At 55.3% G+C, this 15,048-nt stretch overlaps 6 protein-coding genes across 6 annotated transcripts; 3 read left to right on the top strand and 3 right to left on the bottom strand.

The window, feature by feature from the left end:
- Window positions 1–60: 60 nt before the first annotated feature.
- Window positions 61–344, bottom strand: BDW47DRAFT_99962 (uncharacterized protein). Its single transcript, XM_024820971.1, has one exon. It carries the CDS (start codon window positions 266–268, stop codon window positions 110–112), a length of 159 nt encoding a protein of 52 aa, XP_024675354.1. The 5' UTR covers window positions 269–344; the 3' UTR covers window positions 61–109.
- Window positions 345–426: 82 nt separating this feature from the next.
- Window positions 427–3,971, top strand: BDW47DRAFT_133705 (putative autophagy protein Atg13). Its single transcript, XM_024817905.1, has 3 exons — window positions 427–808; window positions 877–975; window positions 1,040–3,971. Exons 1-3 carry the CDS (start codon window positions 584–586, stop codon window positions 3,569–3,571), a joined length of 2,856 nt encoding a protein of 951 aa, XP_024675353.1. The 5' UTR covers window positions 427–583; the 3' UTR covers window positions 3,572–3,971.
- Window positions 3,972–4,851: 880 nt separating this feature from the next.
- BDW47DRAFT_115490 (WD repeat NOL10/ENP2 family protein) lies at window positions 4,852–7,139 on the bottom strand (the record flags this gene model as incomplete). Its single annotated transcript, XM_024814804.1, has 2 exons — window positions 4,852–6,851; window positions 6,923–7,139. 2 exons carry the CDS (start codon window positions 7,137–7,139, stop codon window positions 4,852–4,854), a joined length of 2,217 nt encoding a protein of 738 aa, XP_024675352.1.
- A 213-nt stretch (window positions 7,140–7,352) lies between these two features.
- Window positions 7,353–12,649, top strand: BDW47DRAFT_66747 (uncharacterized protein). Its single transcript, XM_024819569.1, has 5 exons — window positions 7,353–7,777; window positions 7,831–8,119; window positions 8,185–11,037; window positions 11,085–11,735; window positions 11,789–12,649. Exons 1-5 carry the CDS (start codon window positions 7,736–7,738, stop codon window positions 12,424–12,426), a joined length of 4,473 nt encoding a protein of 1,490 aa, XP_024675351.1. The 5' UTR covers window positions 7,353–7,735; the 3' UTR covers window positions 12,427–12,649.
- An 819-nt stretch (window positions 12,650–13,468) lies between these two features.
- BDW47DRAFT_99954 (uncharacterized protein) lies at window positions 13,469–14,039 on the bottom strand. Its single transcript, XM_024820970.1, has 2 exons — window positions 13,918–14,039; window positions 13,469–13,865 (listed from the first exon to the last, which is right to left on the bottom strand). The coding sequence occupies exon 2, from the start codon at window positions 13,654–13,656 to the stop codon at window positions 13,501–13,503; it is 156 nt and encodes a 51-aa protein (XP_024675350.1). The 5' UTR covers window positions 13,657–13,865; window positions 13,918–14,039; the 3' UTR covers window positions 13,469–13,500.
- A 341-nt stretch (window positions 14,040–14,380) lies between these two features.
- On the top strand, window positions 14,381–14,938 carry BDW47DRAFT_122893 (pre-rRNA-processing TSR2 family protein; the record flags this gene model as incomplete). Its single annotated transcript, XM_024815940.1, has 1 exon — window positions 14,381–14,938. The coding sequence occupies one exon, from the start codon at window positions 14,381–14,383 to the stop codon at window positions 14,936–14,938; it is 558 nt and encodes a 185-aa protein (XP_024675349.1).
- Window positions 14,939–15,048: the final 110 nt, after the last annotated feature.

Raw genomic sequence — 15,048 nt, 5'->3', positions numbered from 1 at the left:
CTCTCTCTCTCTCTCTCTCTCTCTCTCTCTCCTCTATTCTCTCCCCGTTGATTATTCTTCCTCCTCTTCTTATCCCTTTCTCCCTCTCTCCCAACCGACTACTCCATTATTACACCTTGATCATCCTGATCATGTCTCCGTAATCGGACCCGTCTTCCCACTTCGCCTGGATCCATCTACCAGGCTGGTGATCCACCCGGTCGTGAATGCGGAGAAGTTCCAGACCGCATGCTCTCCAACGCCCTGTTGCCTGTCTGCCGCAGACCATGAATCCAGCCTGCTGTCTCTGCCTGGACTTGCTTCTTTATCTCTCTCTCTCTCTCTCTCTCTCTCTCTCTCTCTCTTGCTCTTTTCTTCTCTTCCTCTTCCTCTTCTTCTTTTCCTTGTTCTTGATCCGCTGTTTTTTTCTTTTTTGGTTGTCGTTATTCCCTCCTGCTTCAACGTACTCCCCGTCCCTCCAGTCGTTATGGCCTGCCACTCCACTCCGTCCCCTTTTCCCGCTTGATCCCTTGGACGTTGTGGTTGTATCTGTGGCTGTATCTGTGGTTGAATCTTCTCTCTGGGTTCCATCTACCTGGACACCATGCATCAACATCCCCGGTCTCCCGCCCCGGCCTCGGCGGGCCGCTCCAGTGCCTCGCGTTCCGAGGACCGCAGGGAACAGGGGTTCGGCTTCAACTCTCCCTCCGTAGAAAGACCTCCGAGTGGAAGAGGTCTGGGGATCGAGACCGATCCCGAGTCCTCGGAACACGGGCATCCCCCGCAGCCCTCCAAGGATGTCATGGCCAAACTCAATCAGATCATATCGGTATGTCTCTGACCCCTCTGGCGTCATCATCATCTCGGATGTTAACGGGTCGCTACCTACCCATACAGAATTATCATACCAAGGCGGCTCTGATCATCCTGCACTCTCGCGTCGACCTTCCTCCCTCCTTCGCCAAAGGCTCCGATAACCCCAAGGTGAACCGCTGGGTATGTTCCTCGTTCCCCCGCATTCCCTGTGGCAGACCGTCCGATCTAACATCTAACAATCTAGTTCAACGTCGAAATCGACGAAACCGACGTTCTCCGCGAACAGCTCCGGACCTGGCGCGCCTGTGACGCCACCGAAAACCGCCCCCCGCCCTTGATCATCGAAACCTACCTCGACACCAAAGGCCTCACCAATAACCAGAGTCTCGTCGTGCTGGATGACAATGGGAAGCGATGGGATGTCTTGGAATCGCTCGCCGCCTCCGAAGGGCCCCAGCCCGTCCGTCCCCCCTCCTCCCGCCCCGACGACGTGATCCTGGAGCGCTGGAGGATCGAACTGGGGGAGATGCCCAACCAGCTGCCCACCGACCTCGGCGCCATCCTACCTACCGTCTACAAGAAGAGCATCGTGCTCTTCCGCTCTCTATTCACTTACTCCAAATTCCTACCCGCCTGGAAGTTCAAGCGGAACGGGAGACTGCGAGCCAACCCGGTGTTGCGCATCAAGTATCGCGTCCTGAACGGCCAGGCCGCCCCGGAGTCCGCCCAGCCAGACCATTTGACCGCCCCCCTGTACGAAGGCAGTGGCAAGGTCGTCGAGAACTACAGCTTCGGTGTCACGGAGTCTCCGGCCGGCCCCTTTTCCGTCCAGGTCACCTACCGGACCACGTGTGATTTCCGGGTCGATGACTCCGAGGCGCTCTTGAGCTCGCGGTTCATGGGCGCCGACGACGAGATCTTTCGGCCGTCGCTCCCGACACGGGAGTCGACCCTCAAGGCCCCCCCCACTCACGAGATCGGCTCGGCCCCGTTGGAGAAGAGGTCCCTGGAGAATCCCGACCCCAGCCAGGCCTACGGCAGTCTCTCCACCTTCCATCAGGTGGGGCCCACCACCAGCACGAGTCCCATATCCGCCCTGCGGGCGGCGCGGGACGCAGGCGCTGTGTCCCCCTCTCCGCCCGGTCCATCTGCGCGGGCCCCCGTGCCCGTCGCAAGAGCGAGTCCCGCCAGCCGTGCCGCCGTGCTCGCCAACGAGGCCAGCCCCGGGGTGGCCAGACGGCCGTCGATCTCGTTTCAGCCCTTCAAGGCGCCCCCGCTCTCTGCGTCGCCCTCCCTCACCGACCCGCCGTTGGGCGGATCCCCGCGCTCGGCGCCGGTGCCGCGGGTGGAGCCCCGGAACATGCCGCCCCCATCCTCGGCCGCCGCGGCGCGGAGAACCCTGCCCACGGCCGCGGATAACCCGATCGCGGCCTCGAACTCCGCCTCTCCGCGACCCGCTTCGATCTCGCGGTACAGTAGCGCCTTCAGCCACCGGCGAGGGAGACTGTCCCTCGGCGGGGGGCCAACCCGGATGGACGACGATGCCTCCAGTGGGAAAGCCAGCGCGACGTCGTCGGCCCAGCCGGGCTCGGGTCTGCTGGCCGAGGCCACGGGCACCAGTGCCGATTCGATCCACGCCGATGATGAGAACATCTCCGAGTTCTTGAAGATGCTCGACCTGCGCAAGGATCTCATGAGCCCGTCGAACCCGGCAGCCCTCGAGGCTTCTGCGCGCCGCACGACGGCGACCTCGGCGGCCCTGGCCCGCTTTCAACGGATGCGGGACTCCAACGCGGCCCTCTCGGACTCCATGTCGTCTTCGCTCCTCTTGCAACGGTCGTCCAACTCCTCGAGCAAACAGCTCTCCGGCGTGCCCCCCATGGTCGCCGGGACGTCCGTCTCCACGGCCTCCTCCCCGGGCAAGCCCATCTCCCCGCACACCCCACACACGCCCGCCATCCCGTCCCGCCTCAGTTCCAACAGCATTGTCGACTACAACAACGCCGCCGGCGCCCACGACCCCACAATCTCCCACGTCGAGCATGGTTCGCCCGACGAGAACCCGAGCGATCAAACATCCGTCATCCCCATTGACATTCCCACCTCCCCGCCCCGACTCTTCCCCCCGACCTTCCGACGCTCGAGCTCGGCGGCCCATCGCCCCGCCCCCGCCCCATCGGACGAAGACGACATCTTCCCCTTCAACATGCGCAGCATCAGCCTCGGCGCCGAGGATCGGTCCAACGTGAGCCTCAGCGTTCTCCAGCGCCAGCACGAGTACGAAAGCGCCACGGCGACTGCCGGCCAATCGCCCCGAGACCAACACCCATCGCCCGCCCATGACGACGGCCCCGGATCCCACGCGGCTGCCTCCGAGGGGGGCTCCTCCCATCGAGGCTCTGGGCCGTCCGCGACCCCCCACCACGTATACCAATCTCGCTTCGGGAACTACCGCCGTCGAGGATCTTCCGGAGCGCCCCACTCCTTCAGCTCCGGCTCCGGCAGTCTGGCACGCGGCGCGATGCACCCTCCCTACCTCGCGGAACGATTTGAGATCGACCGGGATGGCAACGGGAGCGGCAGCAACAGCGGAACGTCGACCATGGAAGGGCGCGGGACGGGCCGTCGATCAAGCGCCGGCCGCCATGTGCCTCCCCCGTCTGCCCAACAGGACGACGATGAAAATCTGCTGTTCGCCATGAGCGACTATAGCGCTTCTCGCCGGAGTCTCGAAGAAGGACGCCATTTCAATCCTGGGCCTTCCCGGCGGTTCTAATGGAACTGATCATTGATCACACGAGACATGCTTGTCACGAACGAAGCCCCTCTCCCTTTCTCTTCATTTCCCCCTTCTTCTTTCTTCTTCTGTCTGGCACAGCCAGACAAGGTCAACCGAGCCAGCCTCCTCGACCCATTTACCCGCTATATTCTCGGGGATAACCCCCCGGACGTCTATCTCCTATGTTTTGCTGTGCTATTTAAAACCACAGGCAGTTCTCTATTCTATTCTTTATAGACTGGTATGCCAGCGATGCACGATTTTCAATTTGGGAAGACAAGTAGAATGGCTTTCTTATCCTTTTCTTTCTGACATTTTCTATTCTAATCTTTGCCTTCCTGATTGAAGCCTTTTCCCATTGCTCATAATTGGTGTTATTGGTTACGGCGCGAATTTGGACATCTCCTTTTCTCCTATTCTTCATCCTACTTTTTTTTTTTTTTTCCTTCTCTCTTTCTCCCGTGGGACACCAACACCGACCGACACCAATCTGTCCATATATGATTGATTATATCTTTTCATCCTATACGTGGGACATGACATGATTCCGCGTATTATGTATCTAAGCTAGCTTAACGAGTATGGAACTGACAAGACAATTTTGATATGATTTTGAATCCAGTTTGTTTTATCTTACCTGGAATGGACTTCTTCTTTTCTATTGAGTTCAAGAATTGATATAGCGAGATTGGGTATCTTGATAAAAGGAAAGGAGGATTGATCATCACGAATCGTATTGCTAGCTATGAACCAGGTACATAGTTATAGATACTTGAAATGCCCCCCTCGAGTAAAATATGCCTAACCAAGCTCCTTTTTATCTGGGTAACGGGAAAGAAGAAAAAAAAAAAAAAAAAAAAGGGTATCTATCTATCTGTCTCTGGGATCGACCCTCAAAACCACATCCATGATATCCTCCACATGTCACCCACACATCCTCACAACTTCCTCACAAGCAGCCGACCAGTTAAGTACTGGGTCGTCGAACAGGGCCACGACGACCCTAACTCCAAGCTTCCCACACATCAACTTTGTCGCACTAAGCTGATGTGTCTGGCTGTCGCGTACACCAGACGAATGTGTGTTCCGCTTGATGGAAAGAGTCTGGACGACGGACCGCCTGGGAGTCAAGGGAGGAGAGGAGGCCTTGCTCTCATTCATTACGATCATGCCTCGAGACCCTAACAGCCCGTCATGGACAGACGATAGTACATTTGCGGCACTGCGAGACGGGGACAGCAACGGGCAAAATGCAAGAATAAAACAAGTGCCGTAAATCACATCTTGCGGAAGGTATTCCCGGAGGCACTCCGTCTGTCCTTCGCGCGGAAGTTGTTGGACGACGAGTAACTCGGCCGGTCGTTGTCAGGCCGATCTTGCCTCTTCTTCGAGTGCGGCGTGAAGGTGACCTCCCTCTCACCGACGACAGTACTGCGCCGGGCGGGCTTGTCGCGGGAGCGCATGTTCTGGGCGCGCGCGCCGAACGAGCGGTCGCGGGAGGTGTGGCCCGAGCCAGCGGAGGAGGAGACTTGCATTTGGGGCTGCGGGCGGTTGGTGCGCTTGTAGGAGGAGGTGGAGATCTTGCCGGAGGGTTTCTCGGCGGCTGGGCGGTGGGATTGGGGCTCGTCGGAATCGGAGTCGCTGTCGGAGCTGGAGCCGGAGGCGCTGTCGAGGGCTTCTTGCTCGACGGCTGTGAGGCCGCGCTCTTTGCGGGGCTGGGAGGCGCCGGTGCCGGGGGTGGGGACGGAGCTGGGGTTTTGCAGCTGGAACTCGCGCGAGGTCTCGTCGATGGCGAAGTCCGTGTCTTGGAAGAGTTGCGCGAAACGGCTGTCGCCCATGAGGCCTTCGTCGGGTTTCTCGGCGGCGGCGGCGGCGGCGGTGGTGGGGGTGGTGGTTGTGGTGGCGTCGGGCATTTCTTCGTCGCCGCCGCGTGCCAGGACGCGCTGCGCCTTGCGACGCTCGTTCTTCTCCTCGATGTACATGAGCTTCTCGGCGAGGTTCTTGTTGACCTTGACGGCGGCCTTCTTCTTGCCGCGGATGCGGCTCTCGCGCTCTTTGTCGATCTTCTGTTTGACGCGCTTGGCGCGCTCCTCTTCCCAGATGTAGGGGTTGGTGATGAGGCGGGCCTCCTCGTAGAGGCGCTGCGCCACGAAGTAACCGTGCATGTAGGGGCGGAGGAGGTTGGTGCGGCCGATGAGGTGTTCCAGGTTGAGGGTGCGCAGCTCGGGGATCGTCAGGAACTTGAAGTTGTCGTAGATGGAGCCCGCTTGGTTGACGTTGAAGGCGTTGGGGTCGTTGGGGTCTTCGGCCATCTCTTCCACGAGGTTGTCCAGGAACGAGCACCATCTCGGGGCCGGCCCAAGCTGGGGGATGAAGAAGGAGTGCTGTTGGCGTCCTTCGTTGGCGGTCAGGATCATGCCGCTGTCTCTGCACCAGGCCACCGAGTTGATGTCGACTGCGGGTTCGACGGACGTCCAGGGGGTGCCGTCCTTGGGGTCCCACAGCTTGATGATCTTCTTGTCCGCGGACATGATCTTGGGCTCCAGCGTCTGCTCGCGGGATGCGGTGGAGGGCTGGAGGAACTTGAGGGTGTGGATGGGGAAGCCGTAGCCCTGGTCCTTCTTCAGGAGAGGGACAGGCGACCGGAGATCGTAGAGGTGGATCAAGCCGTTCGAGGAGCCGGTGCCGAGCGTCAATCCGGAGCGATGGAACTCCAAAGCGGTGATTTCGTTCCTCATGTCGTCGGGGCCAGTCTGTGTGGGTGGTAATAACACCCCCGCCCGACCACGGGCTCTCGAATCCCAGAGCTCCACTGTTCCCATCGTAGTTCCGAACGCAAGAAGGTTGTGGCTTTCTTCCGCGATCGCACCCGTGTTCACCGCACCGGTGTGGATTCCACCCTGCAGTGTGCCTCCGCCAGTCGACATGAAATCATCACCGCCAACGTCCACTTCGTAGCTCCGCATGTACCGTCCCAGCTCCAGATTCAGTCGGAACACCTCGCCCATCCCATCCTGATTGACACCAACCGACGGAATCAGGGCGTCCGTCGTCTGTCGGTCGTACACGAGGTCACGACCATATCGGGGGAGACGCGTTCGATAGTGACATCCGGACGGGGTATGGAACTCCAGCGACCGATCGGACTGCAGATGGAGGGATTTCGAATAATCGGACGCAAGGAGAAGGAAAGTGGTATTGAGAGCATCTGTATGACGAGCCCACGAAAGCGACAACTGTGGGAGGTAGTGGGTGTGAATCTGAGGTTTGTAGGTTCCTGGAAAAAGACGGTGCTTGTGTCAGTCGCAAACTCTGACCAACGCTGTCCACCATGTTGATATCTCTTACCTGTACTCATGACCCATTCCCCATCTTCACTCACTCGGACACATTGACTCGCCTCCTCGAACTCGAAATCCTGCAGCAGTTCAATGCGATTGGCATATTCGGGGTCATTTTTTAGACTGCGCTTGCGCCGGCGAGCCAGCCACTCAGGCAATGGACGGGCAGTATTCGAGCCGGAGATGGTATAGACGGGGACCTCTGATTGATTGGAGAGCTTCATGGTGAGAGAGCTCCAGGTGAGGTCAAAGAAGAGGGTGTATTGTGTTCTCCGTCTTGGAGATTGAAAATCCAGAGAGAAAAAAAAAAAAAAAAAAACGATAAGCTGACTGATAGCCGCCCCACGTGACCGAGCCGCTGTCGATCGGCGCTGATTGGTTTGCGCGGGCCGAATCAACCTCCGTTGGGAATCGATAACAATCGCCATCATCAACTCATCTGCTGCATCGCTCTGCTCCTTGCGCTTCGCTCTATTGCCCCTTCAATGCTGTAGTTCGCCTCTTGTTCGTTGTCTGTTTTGGCTGTCTCTGGTATGCTTCTCTCGCAAACCTATATGCGACGCTCCCTCTGATCGCCACTCCACCTTACCTGGCATTGTTTACTCGTCAATCCCCCCCGGGCGGCGATGGCATCAGACCCCCGTTCGATGTGCTGACTTCTCCGCACCCAAGTTTCATGCGCTATGATGGGTTTTGCTCTGGGGTGCTGCTGTCTCTCTAGATAATATTTCTGGAAATGCATTCGCTTTCGGTGGAACTCGTATCTCTGGCGACATACAGGACGAGCCAGAATCTCCCCCGGGACAACCGTCGATAAATCATGGAATTTCCCGGAGGGTCCATTACCAATATTCGCGCCATAGTATGTGACTGTCCAATCGCGCTGAGAGGCGACCATCTAACGGGGACGTATAGGACGGGTTCTCCAGTATATACTGGAGAATATATACAGAAGAGCCGAATATCGCCAGTATACCGGGCGAGACTCCCGCCAACGGCTACACGATCCTCAGGCATCTCAGTCGCCTCAAAGACCTGGAACTGCGCCTTCGGAATGCGAATTGTCTTGTCTCGAGCTACCCTCGTCGGCTGGGTCTATGGGTCTTCTCGGCGACTCCCGATTTCGAGAGCTTGGACCCATTATGTCCCAACCAGGGTCAGGAGGAGCGCAGTCGGCTGGCCGTAGATTCGTTTACATTGAAAGGTTTATACAGCCCGTGCTCTGGCTATTCTAATCGTATGGTATGATGGTTACTGACGGAAATGCAGCCTCCGGGTCGGGGAGTACTACGGCCGCCGATCTAATCAAGAACCTATCTACCGAGCCTCAAACGCCAGGTCAGAATGCGTCTGCGTCGCAAAGACCCACAAACGGGCCTCCGCCCGCGAGGCGGATGGATGGTTATGCAAGTCCGGGTGCGATCTACGCCGCATTCATTTCAGCGGTGACCGGTGCCCTCAGCCTGCAATTAATCCGGCGCGACCATGCCATCCCTTTGGGGTCACGGACACTTTTCACCGCCATCGAGGGCGACGATGATGAGAGTCCCAGGATCGCCAATGACGATCCAGCGTCTATACCAACATTGACAACCCTCCACGTTCAGCTCACCTCTGTCGGCAAACTGATGATATCTTTGCAAACGGTGGCCCAGGATGGCATCACGCGACTTAGTCAACCCGACTCGGCACTCGAGGACATAGTGGACGCCCCTCGTGGAACTGATCTCTGGTTATCCCCCAGCGGATCGGTTGCCCGACTGGTGTCCGCTAACCCGGACCCAGCTACCGCGCCGTCGCCCTATGTGACCGCTGATGCCGCCGGGAATGACCGCTCAAGAAGTGTACACCACAAGCAATGGAAACTAGCAGTGTTTGACTGGCTCAAGTGCTTTGGATTGCCCGTAAGGCCCATCAACGAAATGGCGTGGGTGGAAATTGAGGTTTGGGAGCCATTTTACTCTAGGTTGGCTGGCGAGACGTGGCGGCTGGGCGAGGATAACACACCCACGCTTCCCCTGAAGCGCATCCTCTGGCCGGCCATCTATTGCTTTAGGAGGTCAAGAGCAGCTTTGTCAGCCCTGGTCAATCCTCTCTGCAGTAGCCCTTCTCTTCACAATGATCCCTTGGGGTTTGCAGAGATGTGGCGCACGGTAGAAATCCCCAAACCCGTCGAAAGGGACCCTATGCCCTTGTCCAGCCATCAAGATCAACCTCCAAAGGCAGAAACTGATCCCGGCGAACTTGATTTTCCCGAAGGAATAGAGAGTCTCTCCCGTGCCTCCCAATATCCGGAGTTACAGACGGCAAGTCTCGTGTATCCCACGCCGCCGGACGGAGCTGCTTCCCTGGGTGTAAACCCTACAAATGCCACAGATCTCTTTGTCGAAGATTCTAGTTTCGGCTCACTCCCAAACCAGACCAAAGTAGGGTCTCTAGCACAAATGCCCACTGGAGATTCCGATGTTCCGATGGTCTTTGGCCCCGCGGCTGGGCTTGTAGTCGGATCCGGTCTGTACGACACAAATGAAGACGATCTTTTCGGCGATTTGGATGAGCAGGATTTTGGGGATAAAGGGATCACCGATGCTGATTTCAACTTTTTCGACGATGCTGACTTCCAGGGTTTGGGCGACGGCCCACCGAGCCATGGCACCGACGAGATGACCGATCTTCTCGGTGCTGAGCCAGATCTGTCGCCCACGGTTTCTATGCAGCCACCAGTTGAAAGCGAACAACCCTCGGATCGACAAGCCCCGGCCGAACCTATCGAAACGCCCCAGTGCAGCGGCACAGACCAACAAGTAAAGCCTGAAGAAGAGGAGATCGGTCCGCGTGACAACACAACACCCCCCTCGTCGCAAAATGACAACAACCAAACAATAAGCCCTCCCCTGAGCCCTGTGGAAGTCAAAAAGATCATCCTTCCCGCCCCGGATGGAAACGGCCGGCTTCCCGTACCAAAGGGGCAGAAGAGCTACTATAAGCCCGTGGCATTCAAACAAGACATGTCCAACTGGGACCAAAAATATGGTGCGGCTGGGAAGTTTTGGTTCAAGAACGCGCCATCCGGCGCCGATAAGTCCACCAATACTGATGGTGACATCCCAACCATCGGTCTTCCGCGCCATACGCGGAATAGTGTGGTTTCCAGAGACGTTGCAAAGACGATGGACGGGCATGGAAGTCCCTCGACTGAGATGGCTCAAGACGATCAAAGCAGCGTTACAAGCGAAGGGAGTGATGAGAGTGTCTCCGACAGCGAGTCATCCCACGCCGACCTCCCCACGCTAAAGAGAAAGCGCGTCCGTTCCAACTCCCCTAGCACAACGGCCATGTCGCATGGAATAGCTCCGGTGGAAGACGAACAAGACTCCCAGGGTCACCGAGCCGAAGATGCAGTCTTCTTGGGAAACCTTCTCTCTACCTTTTCGGACTGGTCAATGACGGGCTATTTTTCACTTCCAGACAATCGGCTATTGCCCGCCATCGCCCGTAGGGAAGTGCAGGTTCAAATTGCCCAACTTCTATCCGACCAGGTCACTCAAACTTCGTTAAATCACAAGCTTGATGGAGATCTTGGTCTCGGTGATTGTGGCAGTAAACTATATTTCTTACGCACATCCCTTGAGGATACTCCCTTCGTGGGAGGGAGCGAGAGGCTTGACCTGAGTAATTATGCTTCACTGCAAGACACCAATAATTTTCTTTCTCCGCCTTCTGGTGGTCTTACCCCGCGTCAATCTTCTCAGCGCCGAGAGGCCGCGCGTGGCTCGATATCAAAGCTACCATCGCCGCATCTACGTGTCCGCCGTGGCAAAGACTATTTGGAGGTTCTGCCGGCCGCAATCTCCTTCTGGGAGACGTTCGGGCTGGAACCTGCCCATGGTCCGAAAAACATTACGGCCTATTGCATACACCCTCACACGGCGGCGGATGCCGCCCATGTTTTTCTGGAACGTCTCAGCTTGGCATATACGAGCTGCAATCTTGGAACTCACAGTCGAGGGAATGAATCAAATCATTTTCAACATGGGTTGGGCAAGTGGGTTACCACCGTGACAGGAGGGATGGGCTACCCGAACGTGATGATGACCTTGAAAACCATGTGTGAAGAATTCGGTAAGACAACCGTAATAAAGAGCGTGGCCGTAAGCTAATGTTTCTAGGCGCCGTTCTTACGCAAGGCGTGCCGAAAGAGGGCAATATAGTGCTCTACATTGTCAATCCGTTCACTCACGCTACGGCGTTGGCTGACATCTGTGCCGCTTTCTGGAGTCTTTTCCAACAGTACGCTGCCGCCGCGGACACGCAGCAGACCCGACAGTTGAACGAGCTCGTGCTACAGATCGTCCCTAGTGATTTCATGATGTCTGCGGAGTCTTTGGTGGTGCCGCCGCAAACACAGTATCTTAACTTAGCGCTGGAAGTCTATAGCCGATGTCACCCCAAACCCCTGTCAACGAGCCTCACGGGCTGTGCCCCTCCGGTCCTTCTCGCAGACTCCATCCCAAGGTCCATCAATTTCCGACTTGCCCCAGAGAAGTCCTCGCCCTTGCAGGATGGCCGGTGCCTTCACATCGCATGCTCAAGAAGCCAGGATCAGCGCTGGCTCGGCGTGGCGTGGACTGACACTAGTGGAAACCTTCAGCGAAATATCTCCTATTGTCTACGATTCCGGAACGCGAGCGCGTACACGGCCATGTCTGATATACGCAACGAGATCTGGAAGGCGACCAGGGAAATGCTGGACAGGGCACAAGCGCGGTGGCGGGTCATGCTCGCATACACGGACACGGTCGATCAGGAGGAAATCGACGGTAAGACTATCAGCTCCTAGACTTGCTTGCTCGCTTTGCTAACATTCTCTCAGCATGGTCTGGTTTTATCGACCAATACAGCAAATCCAACGCGGTCTCCTTGGAACTCACCATCTTCGCCGTCAACACCACAACCGACTTATCTCTCGAGCCCCCAGCCACGCCCATCCCAATGAGCATCTTCAGCTCCCAACCCGCATCAACGCCCGTCGCCACCCCCAACCCCAGCGGCAGCGTCCTCTCCCCAGAACAATCCGCCAACGCACCCACCCCTCCAAGCGGCGGCGGCGCAGCCGCCAACGCCCCAACACCCACAGACGCCCAAATCGAAGCCGAATCCGAATCCACACTAATGGACATCGGCGACGAAACCTGGGGCGTAATCCTATCCCACCGACTCAACAACTCGCCCCACCTAACAGAGCTCCGCCCCGTCTTAGCAAGCGGATATTTACTGCGCCGCCGCGGCGCCGCCGACGGTGACGGAGTGTACTCTATGTGCGTCAATCTCATACACACCACGCGGCCCTCGCAGTCCTACGAGGGCATCCTCCGAGAATCACTAGGCATGTACCGCGGCCTAGCTACGCTTGCCCGGGCTCGGGGCACAGTCACCGTGCAGCACAGCACGCTACCTTGGCATGTTGCTACGGCAGTTCGAGCACAGGAAGTGCTTAGCTATGTTCTTTGATGTAGGGAATAATATACCCATGACATGGCGTCGGGGGGGTTTGATTTCTTCCATATTCTTATCTTTTTTCATCTTCTTTCTCTTTTCTTCTGGATCTTTCTTCTATCTTTTGACTCTTTTCTTTGTATATTGAAGCATTTGGATATGATATCCCATTTCGCAGGCGGTTTGTTTTATTATCAGGTTTAGGAATATAGATTTGATTTGGCTCGGGCTGCGGTCCAGATACTTATTTACTGACTCACTTATCCAATTATTATCATGTAGGTATCCCACGGCTGGGTGTCCGATAGTTCTTTTTGACAGTCAAAAAAAAAAGAATAATATTTATTCACCTGATTATTGAGGTTTTATTCGTACGTAGGATAGGTAAGGTCACCCATATACTTAACGTTTTAGTCCAATCGATATATATATCTCACTTCGAGAAATGAAGTTTCCGTTCTATACACCCGACAGAACCCTACAATTACCCACAGCAATATGTTATTCCTATTTCATTTGGCAATACTCTTAAACAATCAAACAAGTCCTTCAAACTGGTATACCGCCTTGGTGCCTAGCTCAGCTTTTCCAATATACTATAGCTCTACGGAGCAACTCTGGGTGACGGGGGAAAAGACACGCCTGTGCAGGGCATGGTGTTCGGATTAAAAACCATGGTCTTTTCACCTTGGGAAGGACAAACCTAACACATTTGCAGCATTACAAGGACAGCGTCAATTGATGTGGAGCGACATCCTTTGGCGCTAAAATCCACCGCAGCACTGTCATTCTACCGTTTGTAACAGAAGGCCTATTGTATGAACTTAAGCCGGGCTCAAGTGGACATGCGCTGCTGTTTAAGGCGCTAATGATGTAGAGTAGAGACCTGAAACCTCATCTCTAGTATTCATTGGACTGTTGTCTTTTGCCGCCATTATTATGTCTGGTGCTGGAGGAGACAGATTGGTTACTCAATACGTCAAGAGCTTCCAAGAATAAGTAGAAGTACCTAATTAGTTTTGGGGCATACTAGGATACATGTAATGTCAAGGGAATTCTGGAGGTTTGACATACCAACACCCGAGTGTCCTAACTATTCTGAGTTTGACACAATTCAGATGTCAGTCTCAGAAATCGCTCCAAAGGTCTGTCTGCTTTCTGAAGTAGACACTCAAGCGATAGATCCGAAGCCTCGTGAACTTCTGGAAGTTCGATTCGGAAAGTCGATGGTATAATCCCGTTCATTTTTGTCCACGTAGAGATCGTTATTACCGCGGTATTCAGATCGACTGTGTAGACATAATCCAAACTGGAATGGGGTGGGCTGGGGAAAGGGACTTCTTCCCAATCATCAGTGTTCCTTTCCTCTTGGAGCTGTTTTATTTTCTAAAATGTAGCTTTATCGCCTGGAGAGCTGGTACGTGCTTGACGGTGGCAATAGCGAAATCATTTGCCTGTACCGCATGGTAAGCACACTTGAATTGACTTTGTATGATATGAGAATACCATTATTATGCAGATTCCAAAGACCTCTGGTGACTATTTTATCAAAATAGAACTTGGTACATTAGCTAAAGCAAAATGTTTCTTTTTTCTTATTTTTTTTAGTGCCTTAGCTTTGTTCTGCCTCTAAACAGACCTAAGTTCTGGTGTCTGGAGGATGAAGTTATCCAGAGCCCCTTCGATATACATACTGGGATTCCGTCATCGGAGATCACCTGACCCACTATCAGCTTATCATATCTAATCAGCATCGCATCTGAAAAATCATTTCCACCGTTTTGATAGACTGTTTTTAACAATTGTTCAAACCACTCAATTGGGAGATTTACACGCGACAGCATTCTTTAACTTGTCCTACGAGATAATCAAATTAACATACACACATTCGGGACAAGATCTACCGACCTCATCCACCTACCTACTATCCATCTACCATCTACAATCTCTACCCCTCCCCCCACCCAAAATGTCCACCCAAGAGCAACCAAACACGGCGACAGCCCATCTCGACCTCGGCATTACTCTCGCCATCCACTCCTGGCCGGCCCTCACCCTTGCCGTGCAATCAAACTGGGGCGGCCCGACAAGCGCCGACAAACGCGACTGGCTCTGCGGCGCGATCAGCGAGATGCTAGCCGAGCGGCCGGAGACCGACGCGGAGGATCTGGAGGACGTGCTGGTGCAGGTGATGAACGACGAGTTTGACGTGGTGGTGGAGGACGAGAGCGCGGCGCCTGTTGCGGCGCGCATTATGGAAATGAAGGGGGCTGTGGAGCGCGGCGAGACGGAGGGGATTAAGGAGATGTGGGCTGAGTGGGAGAAGAAGGCCGCGAGTAAGGCGGATGTTGTGGCGGGGTTTAAGAGAGGGGAGGATGAGGAGGGGGAGACGGATGATGAGGAGGATGAGGAGGATGATGTTGATATGGGGGATGCGCCGCAGTTGGTGAGGGCGCCGAGGGAGAGGGTTGAGCCGGAGGTTGATGAGGATGGGTTTACGAAGGTTGTGGGGAAGGGGAAGCGGTGATTTGTTTATTTTGTTCTTCTATTCTGTTTGTTTTTGAGGTTATATCCTGTTGGGTGAGGTAGCTTGTGTTTTATAGATATACCATGGACATGATAGTGTTACGGTGAAGG

Source organism: Aspergillus candidus (assembly GCF_002847045.1).
Source record: "Aspergillus candidus strain CBS 102.13 unplaced genomic scaffold BDW47scaffold_5, whole genome shotgun sequence".
Lineage (NCBI taxonomy): Eukaryota > Fungi > Ascomycota > Eurotiomycetes > Eurotiales > Aspergillaceae > Aspergillus > Aspergillus candidus.
Note: the sequence above shows the minus strand (reverse complement) of the source record. Positions and strands in the feature narration are given on the sequence as shown.

What these genes read in the sequence shown, in the direction of transcription:
- BDW47DRAFT_99962 (XM_024820971.1), bottom strand. Translation starts at nt 268, where the DNA reads ATGGTCTGCGGCAGACAGGCAACAGGGCGTTGGAGAGCATGCGGTCTG.
- BDW47DRAFT_133705 (XM_024817905.1), top strand. Translation starts at nt 584, where the DNA reads ATGCATCAACATCCCCGGTCTCCCGCCCCGGCCTCGGCGGGCCGCTCC. An exon ending in AACTCAATCAGATCATATCG is followed by an intron (nt 809 to 876) that starts GTATGTCTCTGA and finishes CTACCCATACAG; the next exon opens with AATTATCATACCAAGGCGGC. An exon ending in ACCCCAAGGTGAACCGCTGG is followed by an intron (nt 976 to 1,039) that starts GTATGTTCCTCG and finishes CTAACAATCTAG; the next exon opens with TTCAACGTCGAAATCGACGA.
- BDW47DRAFT_66747 (XM_024819569.1), top strand. Translation starts at nt 7,736, where the DNA reads ATGGAATTTCCCGGAGGGTCCATTACCAATATTCGCGCCATA. An exon ending in TTACCAATATTCGCGCCATA is followed by an intron (nt 7,778 to 7,830) that starts GTATGTGACTGT and finishes GGGGACGTATAG; the next exon opens with GACGGGTTCTCCAGTATATA. An exon ending in AACCATGTGTGAAGAATTCG is followed by an intron (nt 11,038 to 11,084) that starts GTAAGACAACCG and finishes TAATGTTTCTAG; the next exon opens with GCGCCGTTCTTACGCAAGGC.
- BDW47DRAFT_99954 (XM_024820970.1), bottom strand. Translation starts at nt 13,656, where the DNA reads ATGAACGGGATTATACCATCGACTTTCCGAATCGAACTTCCAGAAGTT.